This window comes from Astatotilapia calliptera, chromosome 5 (genome assembly GCF_900246225.1).
Source record: "Astatotilapia calliptera chromosome 5, fAstCal1.2, whole genome shotgun sequence".
Lineage (NCBI taxonomy): Eukaryota > Metazoa > Chordata > Actinopteri > Cichliformes > Cichlidae > Astatotilapia > Astatotilapia calliptera.
This window is the reverse complement of record NC_039306.1, coordinates 35,305,591-35,327,591: the sequence shown is the minus strand read 5'-3', so window position 1 is coordinate 35,327,591 and position 22,001 is coordinate 35,305,591. Positions and strand designations below refer to the sequence as shown.

Here is a 22,001-nt window from a genome sequence, read left to right as displayed (position 1 = left end):
GACTGCTGCATCCCTCTGCAAGATATCTCACTGTTTTTGACTTTTCTGAGCCTGTCAAGTCCTTCTTTTGACCCATTTTGCCAAAGGAAAGGAAGTTGCCTAATAATTATGCACACCTGATATAGGGTGTTGATGTCATTAGACCACACCCCTTCTCATTACAGAGATGCACATCACCTAATATGCTTAATTGGTAGTAGGCTTTCGAGCCTATTCAGCTTGGAGTAAGACAACATGCATGAAGAGGATGATGTGGACAAAATACTCATTTGCCTAATAATTCTGCACTCCCTGTATATGTCCAACAGTCTGATTAGTCCCTCAGCTGCAGCATGCAGCACATCTCAACGGATTGATTACTGCTCGTATTTTTAATTGCTATTATTATTATTGCTGCAGTATGAAATGTCACATTTCAAAAGCAGCAATGTTAATGCATGATTAGCACACCTTCCAGATGTGTAGCCAGTCTATTATTTTAGTTAAAGACACTCTGATGAACAAGCTAAACAATTTTTTAAAATTATTAATTGAAATGTATCATATTTATTTATTGTTTATTTGTACAGTTTAACTGTCAACAGCCATCTTAACAGTTAGCTAAATTGTTTTTCAATCTTCCACTGCAGAAGTTCCCATTTCTTATTGTACTCAAAGAAATTCAAAGTAGAGATCTGAGAATGCCCTTCTGGTTAAGGTGTTGAATGATGTCGTAGATAAGCAGGAACGTCCATGGTAGACTTCAGGACTCAACTGACAAGCAGCAGCTCTAACAAATGATTTATGGTGAGATTGTGATGGTGTGTGACAACTCACATTAGTGAGGAGCTGAAAACGACTGATTGTGGTTCAGTGTAATATTCACTGTGTCTTTGTTGACTGTAACTAAACAATAACTAAAAATTAAGAAATAATTCACGAGGTTAACTTTCTCACCTCATGCACCCTGAGATCATACTGCTTTAAGCAAGCTTCAGCTTCTGTTAATGTTTTGTTAGAATATGTTTCATGCTCGTTGCCCTGCTTCTTACACAGGTTTACTTGTGCAGCTCCATCGGTAAAGTGTCCTATGTGCTATCTGTGCCGTTACTGGATCAGCATTAGTGTTGAAATGGCTGGTGCCGATTGTGCATTAAAAAAGAAGCCTGACCAATCTTTCATAAGGGGGACCATTTACATGAACAAAATAGCTGCATGACTGAGGGACGGGGAAGATGCAAAAAGCACAACACAGCATCTTTAAATCAGTTCGTCTTTGGATGGTGGATCAGTTTTGAATCACAGTTTTTGTTTAATTTGCTACCATGCTGTTTCACATTTTTCTGACTGCGATAGTTGCCAAGAACCGAAGTGTTTACAGCTGTCTGCAACACTTGAATTATAGGACAATCATGATTTATTGGGAAAAAATAAAAGTGAGTGACATTACATTATTACCTCTGGAACTAGAAGTTTCCAAGAAAGAAGACTGCTGATATGCTGGATGCATAAACTAGCAACTGTTAACATGAATTAACAAGCTAATACATGAAGATTTAATTTGATAATAATGTGCTAACACGTGTGTCTGAGTGTGACAGTTATATGCTCGATATAATTACAAAGAAAAAAATGACTGGCCTGATGCAGCTCAGGCTAGAGAGAGCACGCAGTGAAAACAGGAGAAGTATTTGGGGTAAAGTTTCATTTACTTTTTTCAAATAATTGAAATCATCAAACAATATGCAAATAATTGGAGATGAAACAAGAATATAAAATTAGAAAATGAAAACACATTGAGAAATCTGCTTGAAACACGAACAAGGATAGCTTTCCTTTGTGTCAAACCAAACAGGAAACACAACTGAACACAATGTTCCCTCCGTCAGGTGCAAAAGGGGGTTTTTATTATTAACGGGCTGACGAGTGACAAGCGAGTCAGCGTGCAGCCGAGTGCAGATTTATCTACAAAAATGTTACACACATGCACACTTCCTGTCCCAGGTGCCTTATTGTAGATGCTGATTCATTACAAAACCCAGACTAGGAAAAGGGTCACGGCCCTGCAGCCAGTGTCTGTTTTACCTGGGTGAGCTGATTGACAGCAGAGATCAACTTAATAGATACTTGGCAGCATGTGTACATGATTCACACAAGCAGGTGTTGTCTGGGAAAGTTACAAAGTGCAATTTATCAGAGAGAGTCATTGTGGGAAGGTAGACACTAATTATGGCAAAGTTTGTTTGTGTGTCTGTGTATATGTGCATGTGTGAGAGAGCAGAATGGAAGTCGCACAACATTTCTCAGAGGCAGAAGAAAACTCAGTGGCTGGGTTAAGCAAACTGAGTGATAGTTGAGAACTTTCAACTATCGAGTGGCATTAGCAATGACAGCGCTAGGTTCGACTGTACTGGTACAGTGTACCCCCGAGAGGCAGACAAAATGGTTTTGGTCATTTTAATTAGCTTTGGTGTTTTGGTGTACTTAAGCCTGGGTTTGAAGTCTTGCAACTTAATAAATGATTAATGTTGTTTGCAAAAGCATTTTTAGTTATTAATGTATCCACCTACAGCAACTTCTTGTATCAGAAAATGTCTTGTTATTGCTACTAATTTGTCTTTCTGTAAAAAACATCACGTGCACAACAATGATGTAACAATTGTCATAATTGTCACACAATGGTGCAGTGGTTAACAATGTTGCCTCACAACAAGAAGGTCCTGGATTAAATCCACTGGCCAGCTGGTGCCTTTCTATGTGGAGTTTGCTTTCATGGTTACTCTGGCTTCCTCTGACAGGCCAAAGACGTGCATCTTAGGTTAACTGGTAATTCTGAATTGGCTGTAGGTGTGGATGTGAATGCTGGTCTCTGTGTGTTATTCCTGTGATAGCCTGATGACCTTTCCACGGATTACCCTACCTCTTGGCCTATCACAACTCACACAGACTCCAGTTTCCCACCATCAGGAACCAGATAAGTGGTTAAGAAAATGCAAGGTTGTGTATTGGCAGTTCCAAATACTATGGAAATATTTTTGGACTTTAAACAGGTCAGACTTTCACTGAGCTTGAAAAAATGTTCCAGCAGCTATGACAGAGCTCAGGAGCTCAAACTGAGGGCAGATGCTACAAAAGAGCTGATTTAACTGTAAAAAGTGTTTCTAATAGCTCACCTGTCTGAGGTGAGGAAAATAATTGTCATACGAGTGAACATGAGTGCAATGGACACTTTGGGGATTCCTATGTGGAGGGTTTGAAGCTGAGGCAACAAAACACATTAAGGACCAATTCATTACATTCATGCAAGTCTAATGAATAACCTCTTATAGTATGACCTGCACCTCAGGTTTGTTTGAGTGCTGGAAAAGCCAGAAGCTCAGAGTTCACTCTCTGTGCAAAAAGAAAGCCTTACTGTGAAGAAGAGAGTTTGAAGCTTCGTCTTGTTTGTTGCGTTTGAACACTCCCCTACTTTTATATCAACTGTAAGATTTCCAAGCAAGCCTGGAGGCCTGTTAATGGCATTGCAGGCTTGCAAGCATGTCGCTACATGTGTTCTGCTGTTGGCAGAGTGGGAAAGAGGAGGAAGAACTCCAGTTATTCTAGACTGTCAGTGTTTTCACATGAATCAACGATGACTATCTCAGTTGTTACTCTGTATTAATAAAGTGACAACAAAGCTAAACACAAATCTGTGCTATTGCGCCATATGTTAGATACTGTGATTGAACTTCCTGTTCAGTCAAATTAAGAGAGTGGTACAAAATTACAGGACTGTAGCATTACTTTACCTTGATGTATGGCCCCATATTGAAATATCGTGACTTTTAATTAAACAAAGCTCTGCCACTGAGTTAACCCAGTCACTGACATTACTTCTGCCTCCTGAGCAACTTAACCTCTGAACAAATATCTACAGCAAATAAAATTAAAATAATAGACTCTATGTATGCTTTACTGTCTGTTAAAGTTCAATGATAAGCTTTCCTTCATCGTCACTGCTGCTCGTGTCTTCTGTATACTCCTGGCAGCTCTGCACAGGCCTCACTCCACTGTTCAGACACTCAGCAGACTGGTAGCCATGAAGTGGGCCAGCCAAGTAAAAAGAATGATATTTGCTGGTAATGTCAGCTCTTCCAGAGTCACTGGCTGTAGTGTCATGCTTCTCGTCAGCGTATAGAAATGGCTTGCATGGAGACCCAGTATCGTGATACATCTTTGATGGTTGGATGTCTCCTCTAGCTCCAGTAACAACTCTACAGGCTTGAGAAACTTGATCGGCATGTGTGGAGGGTAATGTCCCAACATTAGAGTTTTGGTGACCTGTTAAGTTGAACTTCTTACAGCTGCTTATTGTTGTGCTGCTGTTACCTGCAGTGCTATTTCCTTGTTGAATGGTCAGACTGACGCTGGTTTGCTTTTGGTCTGGGACTGAGAAAGTTTGTTGAATAGTGGGCTCAGTTCTTGAAAAAATATGTTGTGTTTGTGATAACTGAGCTCCTGCACTGATATGTCGACTTGAATTGAATTCAGGTAAGACCTGTGTTGGTTGGTTATGAGTGACACCGCTTTGCCAGTTGTGTTGCGAGTGATACGAGTGGTTAATTTCCAGAGGGAGTTTTGGAGAAGTGAAAAGGGTCGTCTGAATGCTGCACGCAGGTATGTTGAGATTACTCGATGTATTCAACGCTTGCTGACAGCTCAGTTGGGGGTATTCAGACATTCCTGAGTGCATCTGGGAAACATGCTGAAGGTGTTCCTCGGGTGGCCAAGGGTTTTTAAAAGAATCATTCTTGACCTTTTGATCTTCTTCCTTTTAATGAGAGAAAAATATGAGGAGTGTTATTACCACTATACCATCAAAACAATGGAATCATTTTATAGCCACTGAACCCTCTCATTATCTTTCTGGATTACCCAAATACCGCATAGACCTCATGCATACTCACCCCTCAAAGACAGCAGTTTGAGTCATCAGTCAGACTACAAAAGCACAATATAAGTGCTGGTTCAATTCCAAGAGTTCTTTTGTTCAGCACAGCCTACCCAAATGTATTTATTCATTTTAACCACTTCAGTCAACTGACCACAACTTATAACACATTCAGAAATTTAAAAACATGTCTATATACACATGATTTTTTTTTAATTATTTAATAAAATACAGGAATATAACTTCAATTAATTTTGATTCTGTAGCTCATAACATTTATTCAAACTTCAAAATTTATTCAAACTTGGACAGAGAAGCATGTACATAAACAACTACCATGGTCATGCACACACACAACTGTTGTAAAATGATCTTACAGGAAAATCCAGTTGTCGACATGGGCTAGTCTAGTATCCTGCCAGTGTATTAAGTATTTACAGCAATTTTTAGTTTCAATTTTTATGACCCAGCAGTGTTTGGATATTGATCTTCTCTGGATATACCACCCCCATTACCATTATCACTCAAACCACTGAGCTTGTAGTGGTACTGCCGCAGTAATCCCAGGAACACTTGGGTATAAAAATAAAGAATGCATATAGAGAACGCTCCACCCAACTGAGGTGCAGTAGGGTGTTGTGAGTGAGAGGTCCTGGATGAATAAGTACAACATGATGGCCATAACTGGACAAACAAAGGCCAAGATGGCAATGCCAAGAACCAGTTAACATCACAAAGGCAGACATACAATGAAGAGGTGGACAACGCTAGGATCTGACACGATCCATTCTGGCTGAACACGCTAACAGCACTCTATGATTACCTGGCAGCACAAATAAATGGGCTGATAACAGCAAGTACTCATCCAGACTGGCTAACATGGGCCAGAACAATTCTGATCACATAGGATCAACACAAGACACCATCAAACTACGGACAGATTAACTTCCTCTGCACAACATGGAAGCTCCTCTCAGGCATCATAACAACCAACCGGAGTGCGCACATGGGTGAGTGCATAAGCATAGCTCAGAAGGGCATTGGAAATAACACCAGAGAGTCAAAGCACCAACTACCGGTGGATAGAGCTGCACACCAGAACTTTAAGACCAGCAGACCAACCTGAGCACCACATGGACTGACTAGAAGAAAGTCTTTAACTCAATGCTCCGAACATGGATACTGGACGTGGCTAATAGTGCACTGAAAACATTCATTGGGAACTCAGTGGGATTGTGGAACACTAGAGAGGCCAGCTCCAAGACAGTCGCACAAGTCATCACCAAGTGCAGAATATACCCACGCGATGGAGAGTCTGTACTGCTGTTCAGGATATGGATCGACCCCCTGAACCAGTTCCTCACTACCAGTGGATACAGATATAGATTCAGGAGTGGACCGACCATCAGCCACATCCTGTCCCTGCTGGATATCAAGCTGTATGCCAGGCACAAGCAACACATCAACTGACTGATCCACCTCACCAAGATTTACAGCAATTTTTAATTTCAATTTTTATGACCCAGCAGTGTTTGGATATTGATCTTCTCTGGATATACCACCCCCATTACCATTATCACTCAAACCACTGAGCTTGTAGTGGTACTGCCGCAGTAATCCCAGGAACACTTGGGTATAAAAATAAAGAATGCATATAGAGAACGCTCCACCCAACTGAGGTGCAGTAGGGTGTTGTGAGTGAGAGGTCCTGGATGAATAAGTACAACATGATGGCCATAACTGGACAAACAAAGGCCAAGATGGCAATGCCAAGAACCAGTTAACATCACAAAGGCAGACATACAATGAAGAGGTGGACAGCGCTAGGATCTGACACGATCCATTCTGGCTGAACACGCTAACAGCACTCTATGATTACCTGGCAGCACAAATAAATGGGCTGATAACAGCAAGTACTCATCCAGACTGGCTAACATGGGCCAGAACAATTCTGATCACATAGGATCAACACAAGACACCATCAAACTACGGACAGATTAACTTCCTCTGCACAACATGGAAGCTCCTCTCAGGCATCATAACAACCAACCGGAGTGCGCACATGGGTGAGTGCATAAGCATAGCTCAGAAGGGCATTGGAAATAACACCAGAGAGTCAAAGCACCAACTACCGGTGGATAGAGCTGCACACCAGAACTTTAAGACCAGCAGACCAACCTGAGCACCACATGGACTGACTAGAAGAAAGTCTTTAACTCAATGCTCCGAACATGGATACTGGACGTGGCTAATAGTGCACTGAAAACATTCATTGGGAACTCAGTGGGATTGTGGAACACTAGAGAGGCCAGCTCCAAGACAGTCGCACAAGTCATCACCAAGTGCAGAATATACCCACGCGATGGAGAGTCTGTACTGCTGTTCAGGATATGGATCGACCCCCTGAACCAGTTCCTCACTACCAGTGGATACAGATATAGATTCAGGAGTGGACCGACCATCAGCCACATCCTGTCCCTGCTGGATATCAAGCTGTATGCCAGGCACAAGCAACACATCAACTGACTGATCCACCTCACCAAGATTTACAGCAAGGACATAGACATGTCATTGTGATTGGATAAGTGTGGCCAAATGGTTGCAAAAAGAGGAAAGATCTAGACTGAATGTCAGAAGGTAGAATAGCCAAGATACAGGAAAGCTACAAGTACCTGGGTATTCCACAGACCAATAAGAATCATGGCGAACGTGTCTGTGAAGGTTCTCAGTCATCCAGGTCATCATAGTCTAAGGAGCTTGGAAAGAGAAGTGCCTGGACTTCTTCAAGTTTCCTTGAAGACGTTTCACGTCTCATCCGAGAAGCTTCTTCAGTTCTAAGAGCAATTGGTGGAGAGTCCCAGATTTACACCAGCCGCCTTAGCACCCACTCACATCCTGGGCTATTTGACCTCAGTAAGTCACATGTTGGGCTAGGTTTCACAATGGGTTCACTTGGGGACACTCCCATAGGGAAGAAGCTTTTCGGATTCAAGGTGAAATGTCTTGAAGGAAGCTTAAAGAATTCCAGATGCTTTTCTTTCCAAGCTCCTTAGACCATGGCAAACATGCAAAAAGGGCAGCCACAGCCAAATTCCTCCAGAAGGCAAGGGAGATGCTGAGAAGCCATCAATGCATACACCCTCCTGGTCATCAGATATCTAGCTGGAATAATAAGCTAGCCAAAAGACGACACTGATAATTCATAAATCCCCAACACCCTTTGCACCACATGCTGGACATGTAGCTGTAACACTTTCTGGAACATCTGTATCAACATTACTGCACTCAACATTCACTGATACCAACACACTTTGATTTGTAATTGTATTGCCTGGAGCCAACTTAATACAAATGAGGAGTGAACAACCTAATTGCTAAAGAATACCGTGCATTGCTTTTTACATAGACAAGGAATGTGAAGTGAGATGACTGTCGTTGTGATTCGACCCTGTACAAATACATTTGAACTGAAACTTAATTGAATGAAAATGGTGGATCTTGTTGACATTTTGCATAAAGGTTGATGTGACCCACTTCTAAATACTATTGAATTTGATAGAGACCTGCTGTGACAAAGACTCTTCTTTATAATAAGACTTGAAGTTCGAAATCCAGAAGAAGTATTACTGCCATAAAAATCTCTTGTAATTGCTGTCAGCTGCCTAATTCTAGTATTAACATACTGCGGAATTGAATTTATTGCTGTTGCTTCAAGTGCAAATGCCCCATAAATTCTCACAAAATATTTGCCCCTGTGTGTGGCTTGGTAGTATACACTTTTTTGTTCAGTATATTTATAAATCTTTTTTTTCTTGCACCACTCTCTTCTGTGTTGTGACACATCTTGGGAGGTTTTATATTTATGGTGCTGCAAATATTTCATAAGAATGAAAGAACACAAATTCTGGCTTGGCTGTTGTGCTTTGTTTGGTAAATGTGTTAAAAAATGAAAAACAATCATGTGATGTAACAACCCAGTGTGCCTCAAACCTGCTTTTATATGATCCCCAAATAAGGACGGCCTTATTGCACCAGGGATTTGTGGCAAACTTTAGTAGATAAAGAATAAATTAAAATGGTAAAAAGTATTGCAAAAGACTGCTGGATTGGAAAGGATTGTGCACAGTGTGAGTGTTTTTAGTGTGTAGATTTGGGAGGTGACTTTGTTTTGAGAGGGTTTATATTCAAACAGCAGAGGAAGAATCACCTACCTCACGCTCTTTGGTAAAATAAGAATACAGCAATAATAAGTAAATAAATAAGTATCCAAAATAATGTTTGGTACAGAACAAGAACAAGCTTTGTTCATGTGTCTGAGTCAATGTGGGAAAGGCTGTTTGCCTTTGCAGATTACCCACATATATATAACCAGTGTTGGTCAAGTTACTTGAAAAAAGTAATCAGTAACTAATTACCGATTACTCCCCCCAAAAGTAATCCCGTTACTTTACTGATTACTTATTTTCAAGAGTAATTAATTACTTAGTTACTTAGTTACTTTTTAAAAACACGATTTACAACCTGAGTAGGTGATAAAGTGATAGATCTTTCAGCCCAATTCTACTTTTTCTGCATAATCCATCATACAAAATGTAATCAGATGGAAAAATCTCTTTTTTTAAACTTGTTTTATCAGTTTTAATCTTTTAACTTTATGCATCAAGCAAAAATTTAATTATATGCAACATTCACTGACTGGAAGAAATTAGTTTAACATTTAAACCTATTTTCTGCACATTCCAGCTCATAAAATAAAATATTTTTTGTGTTTACACTCACTCTTTCAAATAGATGCAAGTAAAACACAGCAGAAAATAAATAAAGTCAAAGACTCAGCGGTCCTGTTGCTCTATTTTCACCTGTAAAGCAGGACTGCGGTAGGCGGAGGTTTACCCTGGTGCAGGTGTGCCGCGGTCAGTGGAAGGATACAGCAGTTTCTGCTCGGAAGTTTAGGGGTTTTTTTCGCTGTAAAAAGAAGTTTTCTTCCCACGCACGATGGACACTAATGTTTTTGTCACTTTTTATGGAATCAAACTCAAAGTAAGGTCAGTACTTCCACACTTTAAACGCTGCACGCTCATACTCTCTCCTGCACTCGATATGTGATGCACTGTTGATCTGCACACAGCTGTTGTCACTAACGGCGCACTCGCTTACGTCACTGTCGTGAGACATTCTCGCAAAAAAAAAATCACGGTTTTAGTAACGCAGTAACGCAGCGTTCCTACGGGAAAGTAACGTAATCTAATTACCTTTTTTGCAATAGTAATCCCTTACTTTACTCGTTACCTGAAAAAAGTAATCAGATTACAATAACGCGTTACAAGTAACGCGTTACTGCCCATCTCTGTATATAACAATGGTGAACTGTCGTATTAAACATTAAATAATGAGGTCACACAAATAGGAGCACTGTTAGTGAAGTTACTCGAAAAAAGTAATTAGTTACTAAATACTGGTTACTTCTCCAAAAAGTAATTCCGTTACTTTACGGATTACTTATTTTCAAAAGCAAGTAATTACTTAGTTACTTTTTTAAAACTTGATACACAAACTGAATAAGTAATAAAGCAGCAGATCTTTCAGCCCAATTCAATTTTTTCTGCATAATCCATCATATAAAACTGAATCAAATGAAAAAGTCTGTTTTTAAAACTTGTTTTATTAGTTTTAATCTTTTAACTTCATGCGCATTGCATCAACAAAAAATTGAATTATATGCAAGAAGAAATTCTTTAACATTTAAACCTATTTCCTGCAGATTCCAGCTTATAAAATAAAATAAAGTTTTGTGTTTACACTCTTTCAAATAGATGCAAGTAAAACAGCAAAAAATAAATAAAAGATTGAGCAGCACTGAGTCCTGTCGCTCTTAAATCTATTTTCACCTGTTTAGCAAGAGTGGGGCGGGTGGAGGTTTGCCCGGTGCCACAGCGTTCATGTCAGTGGGAGGATCCGGGGGTTTCTCAGTGAATGTCACATTCCCGTGGCAGCGTGCTCGGTGCTCGCTCAGACTTGAAGTTTAAGTTTTCACTGTAGAAAGAAGTTTTCTTCCCACGCAGAGTGAACAGCAGACACTAATGTTTTTGGCACTTTTTACAGACTCAAACTTAAAGTAATGTGAGTACTTCCAAGCTTTAAACGCTGCACGGTCGTACTCTCTCCTGCACACCATATTATCCATCGTTGATCTGCACACGTCTGTTGCTGCCACGGACGTCGCACGCTCGTACGTCATTGTCATGAGACACTCTTGCCAAAAAAATCACGGTTTAGTAACGTAGCGTGCTTATGGGAAAGTAACAGTAATCTAATTACTTTTTTTTGCAATAGTAACCCCTTACTTTACTTGTTACTTGAAAAACATTACAGTAACGCGTTACTGCACATGTGTGTATGTAAATCTTATAAACTAAAAACATCCCATTTCTATTATGTCAGTGACAACATTCCTTACATGGTCTTCTTCATCATTTATCCTCACAAAGAAAAGCAGTGATACAACAACAAATTTTAAAACAGCCCATCTTGAAATATTAGAGAAGCCAGCTCCATGAGCCTTTAACCACTGCCCCTGTCTGAGGAAGTAACAAGGCTACTGCAGAAGTGCAGCCTCAGCAGCTGATGGATTTAGAACCAGCTCTACAGTGGCTGAGGAGGCGATAGAACAGGTATGATAAACTGATTATATCATTATCAGTGCTATGATTTATCAATATTGTACCTACCCTATAAGAGTTTTGCATAGACTAATGTAATGAGACTAATAATCCAAGTCATGGTGTTTTCATTATTCTGTCTAAAGGGACTAAAACCAGTGTAGCTAAAGCCAGAGAGATGAGCTCCTGGGGATACGTTTAGTTAACCTCTTACCTCAACGGTTCTAGCATTAGGCTTTTGTTTTAGCCACGTGTTAAACAGGACATGTTTGAAGAATAAGACTCTGTATTTAAATAAAGTCTGATGATTTGTTTTGGAATTTCTGCAATTCCAGATTTTTCAGCCGGGTGTTCCAAACAGACTGAGGGTCTCTAAAACTAAATCCTAATCCTGACTCTACATTTGAAATGAGAGATGTTAAAAGCTTAATAACCTTGCAGCAAAGTGCAAATTAGAGAGAATACAGTGGGGTCAACTCCAGGACTGTTAAATTCTGATTTGATCCTTGTCATCTTATTTTCCTAACTCATTGTGCATGCTGGTGACGGCTGGAGAGAAAGGTTAGTGATAGTTGTGCTGTTTACCATCTCTAACTGTAACTTCCTGCTTCCTCTCTCTGTCTTGTGTTACGTGGTTTTATACTTTTATGTTTTTCATTTTTCTATTTTCCAGCTTGGCTTTTTTACTAAGAGCTTGAATTAATTAACTAATCCAATAAAACTGACTCAACTTTAGAAGTCTAAACATTCAAATTCTCCTGAGTTTGAGTTTGATAGTTTTTATTTCCTTTGCAGATACAAGTCTTTTATATGTAAACTCTTAAACATTCAGTTCCCAAAATGCAGGTCATCAGGTACGTTTTTTAGAAGCAAGAGTACGGTACATTTCAATAACCTCTCATGCATTTATTAGCGTGAGAGGTTATTATTTATTATTTATTAGCGTTTCATTTTCGGAAAACTGTAAATTTTATATAAAACTTGGATGTTGGGGGTTAAGCGGCTCTGAGGCTTTGCTTTTGTTGTGTTGTAATTGTTCTTGTAAATCAGCATGTGTGTTGTAAACACTAAGACCACATGAAAAAAAGAACTGTATAGTAAACACGGATCCTGATTAGATGCACTCTCTCTCACCTCTGCCTTTGATAAAACTGTGGATCTGCAGTCTGACTCGGCCCACAGTCCTGGAGCTTTGTCTGCTTTGATTCCTCTGTTCTCCTCCTCCTCTCCCGTCACCCCACTGTCACCTCGCTCTCCCAGGCATTGGTGGTTTTTCTCTTCAGCCCCTTGGCTCTGCTTCTGCTTCCAGTCTGTGCTGTCTGGCTGCCCGGGAGTCCTTACATGTTCCTGCATCTGCAGCTCCTTCTGGGCTGCACACCTCGCCAGGGAGGCTCCCTCCATAAGCCCTCCAGGAAGAAAAACAAATGAAAAAGCAGTTGTTTTCTTTAGGAACTGAATCCACAGTTTTACTGCTTATCAGTCATTCTGCATTTTTTTTCAAGCAGTAGTCAGCCACACATGAACACTGAAGCGGATTGCGTTCACTGTAATTCTTCATATTATTCATGCTGGTTGTTGAAAGAAGCTTTTACTCTGATCTTCCTTCTGGTAGGTATTTAAGTTTATCTGGAGCACACATGAGGCTTCAGATGGGTCGGTTAGACAAAGTATGTATCTACAGTGGTGAGGCAGTAAACAACAGTGGGATTTTATACTAAAGAGGCAAGAATTTTGGAGGATAACAACATGAGTCTGCTACAGCCTGAGTTACATCAGGATAAACTTTGAATGGGATACTGCTTGGAACGATTTGTTCCCTTTTACTTATACTACACAAGAAATGCACAACAAAACATTCTCAAACATTCTTCTTCGACACGTCAGAAGGAACCTAATTTGCAGATACTGTTCTGGCTGCATGCGAATCAGCCACATTAACAGATTTTTTATTAAAAAACAACTTTTATATAAAACCAGGTGAACATAAAGAGGTCCCTGTTCAACATGAAGGGGGAGAGGAAGGGTTACAGCAAGTGAAAGCTGGTTCATAAGGGCACCTGAGATTTTACGATGTGAGAAGAAGCATAAATGTGGAAACCAAAGCTCTTTATTCCAGCTAAGTAAAAGCAATAAAACAAGAATTCACTGGGCGATAAAAAGATATTTTTCCAGTAGGCGTGCCCATTCTTGTGCCACACACAGATAAATGTGCACATCTGTTATATGCATTTGAGGATATGACTACAATTGAAATGAAAATGTTTTTAACCTGGCAAGCTCTGTGGTCCACAGCTACCTTTTTTATCAGTGCCACTAGCCTGGTAGAGATGATAACAAACTACAGGAAAATCCTATTAGCGGTAAACAGATGCAGACAGCTACCATGTGTCTGAACCTCTGTGTCAGCGATACAGGACAGGTACAAACCCCTTTACCCAGGAGGCAGTAGCTGGAGGTCAATGAGTGGCAGGCATTTTGTTTATCCTCTGCTCTCTGGGGTGACCTTTAACCCTGTAGCTGTCTGAAATCCCTCAGTCCTTTCATTTAAAAAGCGTGAAAGTATGTGATCAATGCTGCGATGGTGATCAAATGACACTTTCAAACACTGTGGGACACACACGAGTTCTGCATGAAAGCCTGAGAACAGCCCACACGTCACAGCGGAAAAGGACAAAGATGATCAAAAACTGAAGCCATATCGAGTTCTGCTACAGAAACATTTCCAGATGAAACTCCACTGGATTGTTTTCCCTACAATTCAAATCCCTGCTCGCCTAAACATTTGATTCCCAGTAAGTTGTAGGTTTGGGTAATTGTGCGAGCACAGACCAGAGCTCCATATTGCAAATCTGTGAATCTTTAGTGCCACCTAGTGTTGAAAGAGAAAAAATGCAAAAACTGCAATAAAGCATGCGTATGTTCTAGTATTTGTATTTCACCGTATCAGTTCACCTTGTTTTAAAACAATTTGTCAGTTTAAGACTATGTATGACGATACATAACAGAAGGAAGTGGAATATTTTAACAGAATCTTAATTAAATATGACTGTCAAATAAAAGATACTAGTTATACTGTATCCTAATGCCAGATGTTTATCATTTGCTGAGTGTATGTCTGTCAGCTAACCTATATTTTGAATTTAATATTGACTGACATGTCAGTGTCAGCACATTACTTTAAGTTGACTTTAAAGAGATAGGGACAGGTGCAGTTTGGGGACAGCAGGCACTCCTTTCTCATTCCATGTTGTATTTAAATCCACTGTACTGCAGTACGGAGCCAAAAATGATGTCATATTCTTAAACTGCACTGTAGGAAGCAATAATAACATATATGTTACGTAATACATTTAAATAGTGAATTGTACCTGCTGTCTGGCTCTGAATACTTGCACACACAGATGTGTTGTCTTTGCATCTGTCCACCTGGATGTTCGAGGACGCTGAAGCAAAGTGAGTCGGTCTTTTTTCTGAGTGGCGTGAGCTGATTACATCCTGTGATCCATGAGGGGTGATTTCCAATAAAGTTTTGGAATCACCTACAGATCCGACTCTGTCACATCCCATGTTTGTATCTTTGGATGGATTCAAAGTCTCAGATATTGTGGGCTCCACTTGATTACTGCAGTAGATGGATGCTTGTGGGTTTGGCTGTCCCACAGCTTTGCTTTTATTGACAGAAAGTGAAGAGACCGACCCAGAATGTTTATCAGAGCATGCAGGAGAGGGAGAATGGCTGCAGTGCTCTCCACTTTCTAACCTGCTTCCTTTGTATTCGGAGGCCTTGCCCTTAGTTTTCATTATGCTGACATTACATGAGTCGCCCTGATTATTAAGCTTATGTTGGCCTTCTTTGCACAGCAGTTCACTTTTCAAGTTATTGTGATTTTCTGTGCTGGAACAGGGAGAGCTCCTGCTGAGCTTGTGTTGGCCAGAGAGAGCTTGCAAGACGGTTGCACCTTGGCTGACCCTCCGGTCCAGCAAAACCTGCTCCTCAGCACAGCGGTTCAGAGAGAGAGTCTGTTCCTCCACTGAAGTTTGTCGTCTTCCTGACTTTACACCTCCAAGCAGAGCAGAAGTTGACATTACATCACCCGCAGTGCTCTGAGTCTCTGTGACCATGTTTACATGACTGTTTTTGTGTGGGTGTAGTGGCGGAGGGAGAGATTCAGCTGATGCTGCAGCCTGAGTGGAAGTGCTTTGCTGAGCCAGGTGGGAACTTGGCTCTGCTTTCCCAAATTGCAAAGGCACAGAAGTCATTATTCTCTCAGTGGTAAGTGCAGGGAAAGACTCATTTTTGTCCATTTGTTGTCTGGGTTGTGCACTCTCTTTTGCCTCACTGTTGCTTTCAGCAGCAAAAGAGCCCAGAGTTTTGCTTTGGACACCTTCTAAGGTCCCACCTTCAGCGTCCTGTCTCTGGGAGACACTGGTACCCGATAGACGCTCTATCTGGGGTTCGATGAGGGCTAACTGCTCATCAGATATGATCTGGAGGCAGATCTGGAGGTCTGCTGTGTGCACATGGAACACGTTCTGAGCAGCTGGCTGTACCTGGTCAAACGGTACAATGTGACAAGGCACCACGGGGGTGTTTGTGCTAACGTGTGGTACGCTAACAGGATTCAGCAGGTTTGATTGTGCTGAGAGTTGTATGTGAGAGAGTGGAGGGTTAGACTGATCATATGACGCAGCTTTAACGGCAGTGGCAGATGTCTGACTGCTCGCTGTGGTTACGGTAAGTGTAGAAACAGCAGGTGCAACAGGTCTGGGTTGCTGTGCAGACGTCGTACATTTCGAAGGCTGGATCAAAGTGCTGCATAATCCTGCCTGATAATCTTGCAGGCAGCTTGTGGTTATTGTGGTTGCTGCAAATTGTTTGTGCACTACAGCTACGCTGCCTGGCAAATTCTGACTGAGTCGTGATGTTGCAGCATGACAAACTGTTGAGACAAGCTGGTCCTGCGCGGAGCTGAAAGCATTCGTCTTCTTAAGATCACAAGTTAGCCCCAGCTGTGAAGCTGTGGGGTCTTTGCAGTTCTTTACACTCGTTGTGACCGAGGTCACGCTGCGCTCGATGTGAGGAGATGACAGAACTGAGGTGAAAGTGTGGGCTTCAGTTCCTGGTGGTTTATCCACAACTTGTGGTGAAAAAGTTAAATCAGGTTCAGCAACATTGGGTAACTTGAGTTGGTACTTGGGCAGGAAGCTGTTCTTTGCAGCAGGGGGACTAGAAGCAGTTGCTGAGGTGCTAACAGAGGTTGTGTTTGCATTGATTATGCCCGACTTGAATAGAGGCCCTTTGAGCGGAGTATGTTGTGGATTGTTTTTAAGATTGATGTAAGAGAGGTTCGCTTCCTGCTGAGTGACAGAGGGTGTGGGATGAGCAAGCATTGTGTTTGGGTCAGTCTCCATCTGCAGAGGGCAAATTATTTTGTCATCAGTTCTCAGCTTTTTCCTGTCTGAAGGAATATGGGCTCCGCACAGCTGCGATGTGGAAACACTATGTTTTTTGTCTTCGTTCATCAGTCTCCCAGCTTCTGGTCTGTTCACACAGTCTGTTTTGTGACTAACCAGTGAGCCGATAGAAGGTAATGGCAGTACTGACAAAGACAGATTCCTCCTGAGTGGAGCTTTGAGAGCGAGGCATGATGAATTAAGCGAGTTAGTTTGTAGATTAAAATCCACAGCAGGGACAAAGGAGAGATTGGCAGGAGGGCCAACTGTGGTACCGTTGCTTGTCGAACCTGTTGTCGTTACTGCCAGCGGTGCCCTTTTCTGCAGACCCTGAACAGGCTCATGCTCAGGGTTTGCTGAACATTTCCTGCCTTTGATAACACTGTTATCGCTACTTTTCTCAGCATTGTATAGCTTTTTAAATGTTCCACCCCCGTACATGTACCACTTGTTGTAGGCGAACTTCTGCGCTTTCTTCCTCCGGAACTTTCTGTTGCTCGGTTCTCCACAAATGTCACCGCCATCCCCGTCACAACTGAGGCTGCTGCTCCACGCCTCCTCCACAGATGAATTCCTGATGAGACCGTCTGTTGCGTGGTTGCAGTCTACGGCTGTCTGCCGGACCAGTGGGCGGTGGGTGGATGATTGCTGGTTCGCAGGCTTGATCGTGAAACCTGTTGGGTTGATCTGGCCAGAGCTTCCCCTTCGGACTAGCGTTACATAATCCCTCTGATTGGAGGAGGTTGGGCTGCTTCTCTCGGGCTGCAGGAGGGTGACACTGAAGGGGAGGGAATTGCTGCGAGTCAAGGGGGCATGGTCCATGGTGGAGGAGCGCTGAGTGGGCACAGAGCTGTAAATCCCTGGCTTCTTGTTTCTTTGTGACAAAACATTCTGAGTCTGACCTAATTTCATGTCAAAGTGAAACGAATCCTTGTACGTGTATGGCATGGGAAGGTCGATGCTTCCCTGCTTTGATAAAACCGTCTTGCGTGGCCTCACGTTCTCCAGCTGTTTGTCCTCCACAACAGCTGTATTGTCTGATATCAGCTTAGATATGCGCTCCTCTAGGGCCTTCTGCTCCTGCTCCCTGGCAGAGTCTTTGGACTCCTGTCTGCCGTGATCTGATTCTGTAGGTGTGCGCCTGGTGGCGGGTTCTTCAAGATGCTCTTTGGTGGATTCTGCGACTGAATCCATACTGTGATCGAGCAAAACACTGCCAGGGCTTGGATAGTGGTCACTAGTCTCGCTGAAGCCAGAGTCTGTGCTCTCGTGACTCTGCGATTTCCCTCTTGACACTGAGCTTTCCCACTGTTTGGAAAACAGCGTGGCCTCTTGTCTCTGAAGGGGAAGGTGTCTACTAACACTCGGTGGAAGCTTTTCACTTTCCTTTATTACCGTTTCGCTTCCATTTGGTTTTGAGTTTTGAACTGTGAGGCTCAGCTCGTTGTCTTCCTGCACACAGCGCTGTGTCTTCACAGAGCAGACCTTTGGAGTACTGGCTGGACCGGTGCTTTCAGCAGCAGATAGTGAGGAGTCCTTCTCTGTGCTGCCTGGCTCTTCGACGCATTCCTCCAGAGACAAACTGGAAGTGCAAGTCTCTCTTGAGCCAGACATGCTGTCTAAGCTGCTCTGCTCTGACTCCAGTGAAAGGCGTGCATGTGCCTGGGTACGTCTGTGTTTGTAGAGGTTGCTCTGAGTCTTAAATGAAACTCCACAAGTGGTGCAGGGGTAGGGCCGCTCCCCCGTGTGGCAGCGCAGATGCTTCTCCAGCACGCTGGGCTTCATGCAGTCCCGTCCGCAGTGAGGACACACGTGCTTTCCTGCAGACTTGGGTTTGGCTGCGGGAGCAGCAGCTGCCAGGCTCAATCCCGGCTGAGACTGCAACCCACCAGCAATATGGAGCGTGAGGATGGGAAATGTCTCCTTGGTGTAGAGCGGCGGCATGCCCAGATGGAGTGTGGCTGCTTCTGGAGCAGCTGCAGGCGGCTGAGGGTAAGGCTGCGCGGGCAGCGCAGGTACTGTGTGGATGTAAACAGCCGTCATGGGAGCCTGGACATCCATCCTTTTCTCTGCCTGCGCTGTGACGGAGCTGATGTGCACTGGAGCACTCGCCAATCCTGGCTTGCCAGTCTCCATGGTAACACTGCTGCTGTCGTGATGTACCAGTGGCAGGTCTCTAATTACCTGTAAGATAAGAACAGTTTGCATTAGACCTCAGTTTGCGTTAGATTAAAAGGGGGCAGGAATTTTGCTACAGCTCACTTAAAGAGGAAAATGTGATTACTCTTGGAGTATGTTTTGTTCTTTAACTGGTGACCAGCCCCAAGAAATGAGCACAGTACTGATGACAGATATGCAATATTCTCCAGGACAGATGGCTAATAAAGCAATTAATCCAGTCTGGATTTTGCCTGATAAAAATCCAGGGAGATGTGTTTTGCAATATAAAAGAAAAATGAAAACACACTTGGTTCTGAGTAATATCATTGTGATAATGAGCAATAATATCCACAGTGGGAGCAAAGGCATTTCAAGCTCTCCTTTTTCATTTCAGTGGCAGGTTAAGATGTGCACTGCGTGTGGAAATGTTAGTCGAAACCGTGGAGAGAAATGTGCACATACGCGCATGTAGTGTCACAGTGGTGTGTGTGTGTGTGTGTCTGTGTGTTGGGGCGGGCTTTTATCTCGCCAAATCAAGTATGTCTGCTGGCATTAGCTGTTACCTCTGTCACCAGTCTGCATCAATTATAAGGCAAACCTTTGATGTTCAGAGTATCATGTGGCAGCGTTCGGTCCTGACTGACTGTCATATTGGTGCAATAATCAGATCAAATCAAATCAAAGGGGAGCTGTGCATTAGAGTGAGAAAATTTCATTTCCTGTTGCTGTGATGGTGATTTTGCATAATTCACCCACAGAAGTACAGTTGGCACTCGACACGTTCTTTTGTTGGTTGTACAGCATGAGCACGCCCACGTCAGAGACTTTTTCTGGTGCTGTGAACTGAGGAAAGTTGGTCTCTGCTCACATTCGGCTGAGTGAGCGAAGAGCCCCTTGTGAGTGTGTCTTACTTTTACAACATTATTCATGGAGCTCGACCCTCCTGCTGTAATGTGCTTTCACTTCCTTACCGTTATGTAAATATGTCATATGGTGCACATGCTGCAACTTCATGTAGGAAGAGAAATGAAGGGAGCTTTCATCCTATAAGCACGCTTAGTCTAAGTGAGAGATAAAGGTTAGGGTTTAGTGAGCATCCACCTTTCTCATATCTGGAACACCAAGTGGAAAAGCTTGCAACAGCCGACTTAGAACTTGAAGAGTAACAACTTGTAATTTTTGGATATTTCCGTATTTATTATGATGTGTCAAAAAAAAATTAAATTCCAGCCCTAACCCTGGATGGGTTGTTACTGACCAAATGGTTGTTAAGAGGTTAAAGATGTGCGAGTTAGTTTTAAGAAGAAGTTGCGCTGTGCTGAAACACCAGCCTGTGCTTGCACTAAGAACAAAACATCACAAAAATCTCTCGACATGGGGACATAAAGAAGACGTATTAAATGTGTCTGTGGAAAGTGAAAATGTCATTTCCAGTTATGGATGTGACTTTATAAAATGAAAGTTTGAAAAGAGGAAATATCTGACAGTGCTGCCAGCCATCACAGTGTTTAGGTAAGAACAGCACTGCCAGAAACCAGAACTTAGTGTGTTTAACTAGGTCAAAACTCAGGCGCAACAATTGAGAGAAGAAAAAACAGCAGAAGACAATAAAGCAGAAGTCACTTACCGTCTCGCTTTGCACTCCAATCACTGATAGTTATCCAGTCTAAACAGCCGTTCACAGTGAACCGGCCCATCCTCTGTGTACCTGCTCCTTTCGTGTTGCTCTGCCATCTAGCACCTCTCCAATCTGATCTTCTCTCACGGCTCTTTGACATGAACTGTTTCTTGTCACGAGGAAGCGGAAGAAATGCAAATGAGAGAGAAGATGCACTCTGAAAGTGGTGAGGCAGAGAGGAGGGGAGTGAGGGAAGGAGAAGGGCTGGCTGGGTGGGTGTGTGTGTGTGTGACTGTCAAACAAAGACTTCCGGAGGACAAGTTGAAAACATAGATTATACAGAAAGAGATCAGCGGGAGTGAATGAGCGGTGAGGCCCTAAGCACAGATGGAAGGATACGAGGCTAACACAGTTGGACAGAAAAAAAAAAGTGAAAGCAACGGGCTAGGACAGAGGAAGTGCAGTGACAAAGGCAAGCTTACCTTCAGCGGCTGACTTTACCGTCAACAGTTTGAGGCAGTACCTGACTCCTGGTTCACTTATATGATCGCTGCCCCCCACCTACTTCCTCCCACACATCGTATTTCATACACCCACATACACAAGGGTGCAGCAAAGCTAATGTTGATGTGGCTGCTTGGCTGCACATGTGCTGCTCTCACTCTCTCAAGCATAGAACAAATGGATGAGTTGTGAGAGGTTGGAGTGAATTTCCCTCCTCCAACAACAGCCCCCGTCAGACAGCATGTATTATTGTGCAGAAGTACATGAGTTCACATGCACGTGCTTGTAAAGCAATGTTCGTTTATCCCATTTGGACTCACATAGGTTTGCTCCATATATTGTTACTGGTTTGCTGAGACTGACTGCATATTAAGAGACAGATTGTTGACTGTATTGATCTGTTTCAGACAGAAAATAGTGAGGACAAGGAGTTATTTTTGGCAGTAGCTCTCCTTAGCTTGAACCAGAGTACACTGGCAAAGATAGAATGTGGTGAGTTTGTTCTCAAACAATGCAGTGGAAAACAAGGAGAAATATCTAATGGTGAAATTTCTACCATTGTTAAAGACTCAGACAACAAGCAACACATTAGATCATAGCTCTTTTCCTGTGGCTACACACCTACCCTTCAAATTCCCACATGTGTATGGAAGACTAACAATGCCAAAAGTATGACTCAACGCATGCATCCTTAATT

At 42.5% G+C, this 22,001-nt stretch overlaps 1 protein-coding gene across 4 annotated transcripts; it reads right to left on the bottom strand.

Moving 5' to 3' along the window:
* Positions 1 to 1,669: 1,669 nt before the first annotated feature.
* Positions 1,670 to 22,001, bottom strand: znf831 (zinc finger protein 831). Of its 4 annotated transcripts, none has more exons than XM_026169083.1 (5): positions 21,283 to 22,001; positions 20,810 to 21,017; positions 14,937 to 19,206; positions 12,703 to 12,974; positions 1,670 to 4,789 (listed from the first exon to the last, which is right to left on the bottom strand). In XM_026169083.1, exons 3-5 carry the CDS (start codon positions 19,156 to 19,158, stop codon positions 3,941 to 3,943), a joined length of 5,343 nt encoding a protein of 1,780 aa, XP_026024868.1. In that variant the 5' UTR covers positions 19,159 to 19,206; positions 20,810 to 21,017; positions 21,283 to 22,001; the 3' UTR covers positions 1,670 to 3,940. The 4 variants fall into 4 exon arrangements, with proteins under 4 accessions (XP_026024868.1, XP_026024869.1, XP_026024867.1 ...); XM_026169084.1 differs by having other exon boundaries at positions 20,810 to 20,969; XM_026169082.1 differs by having other exon boundaries at positions 20,810 to 22,001.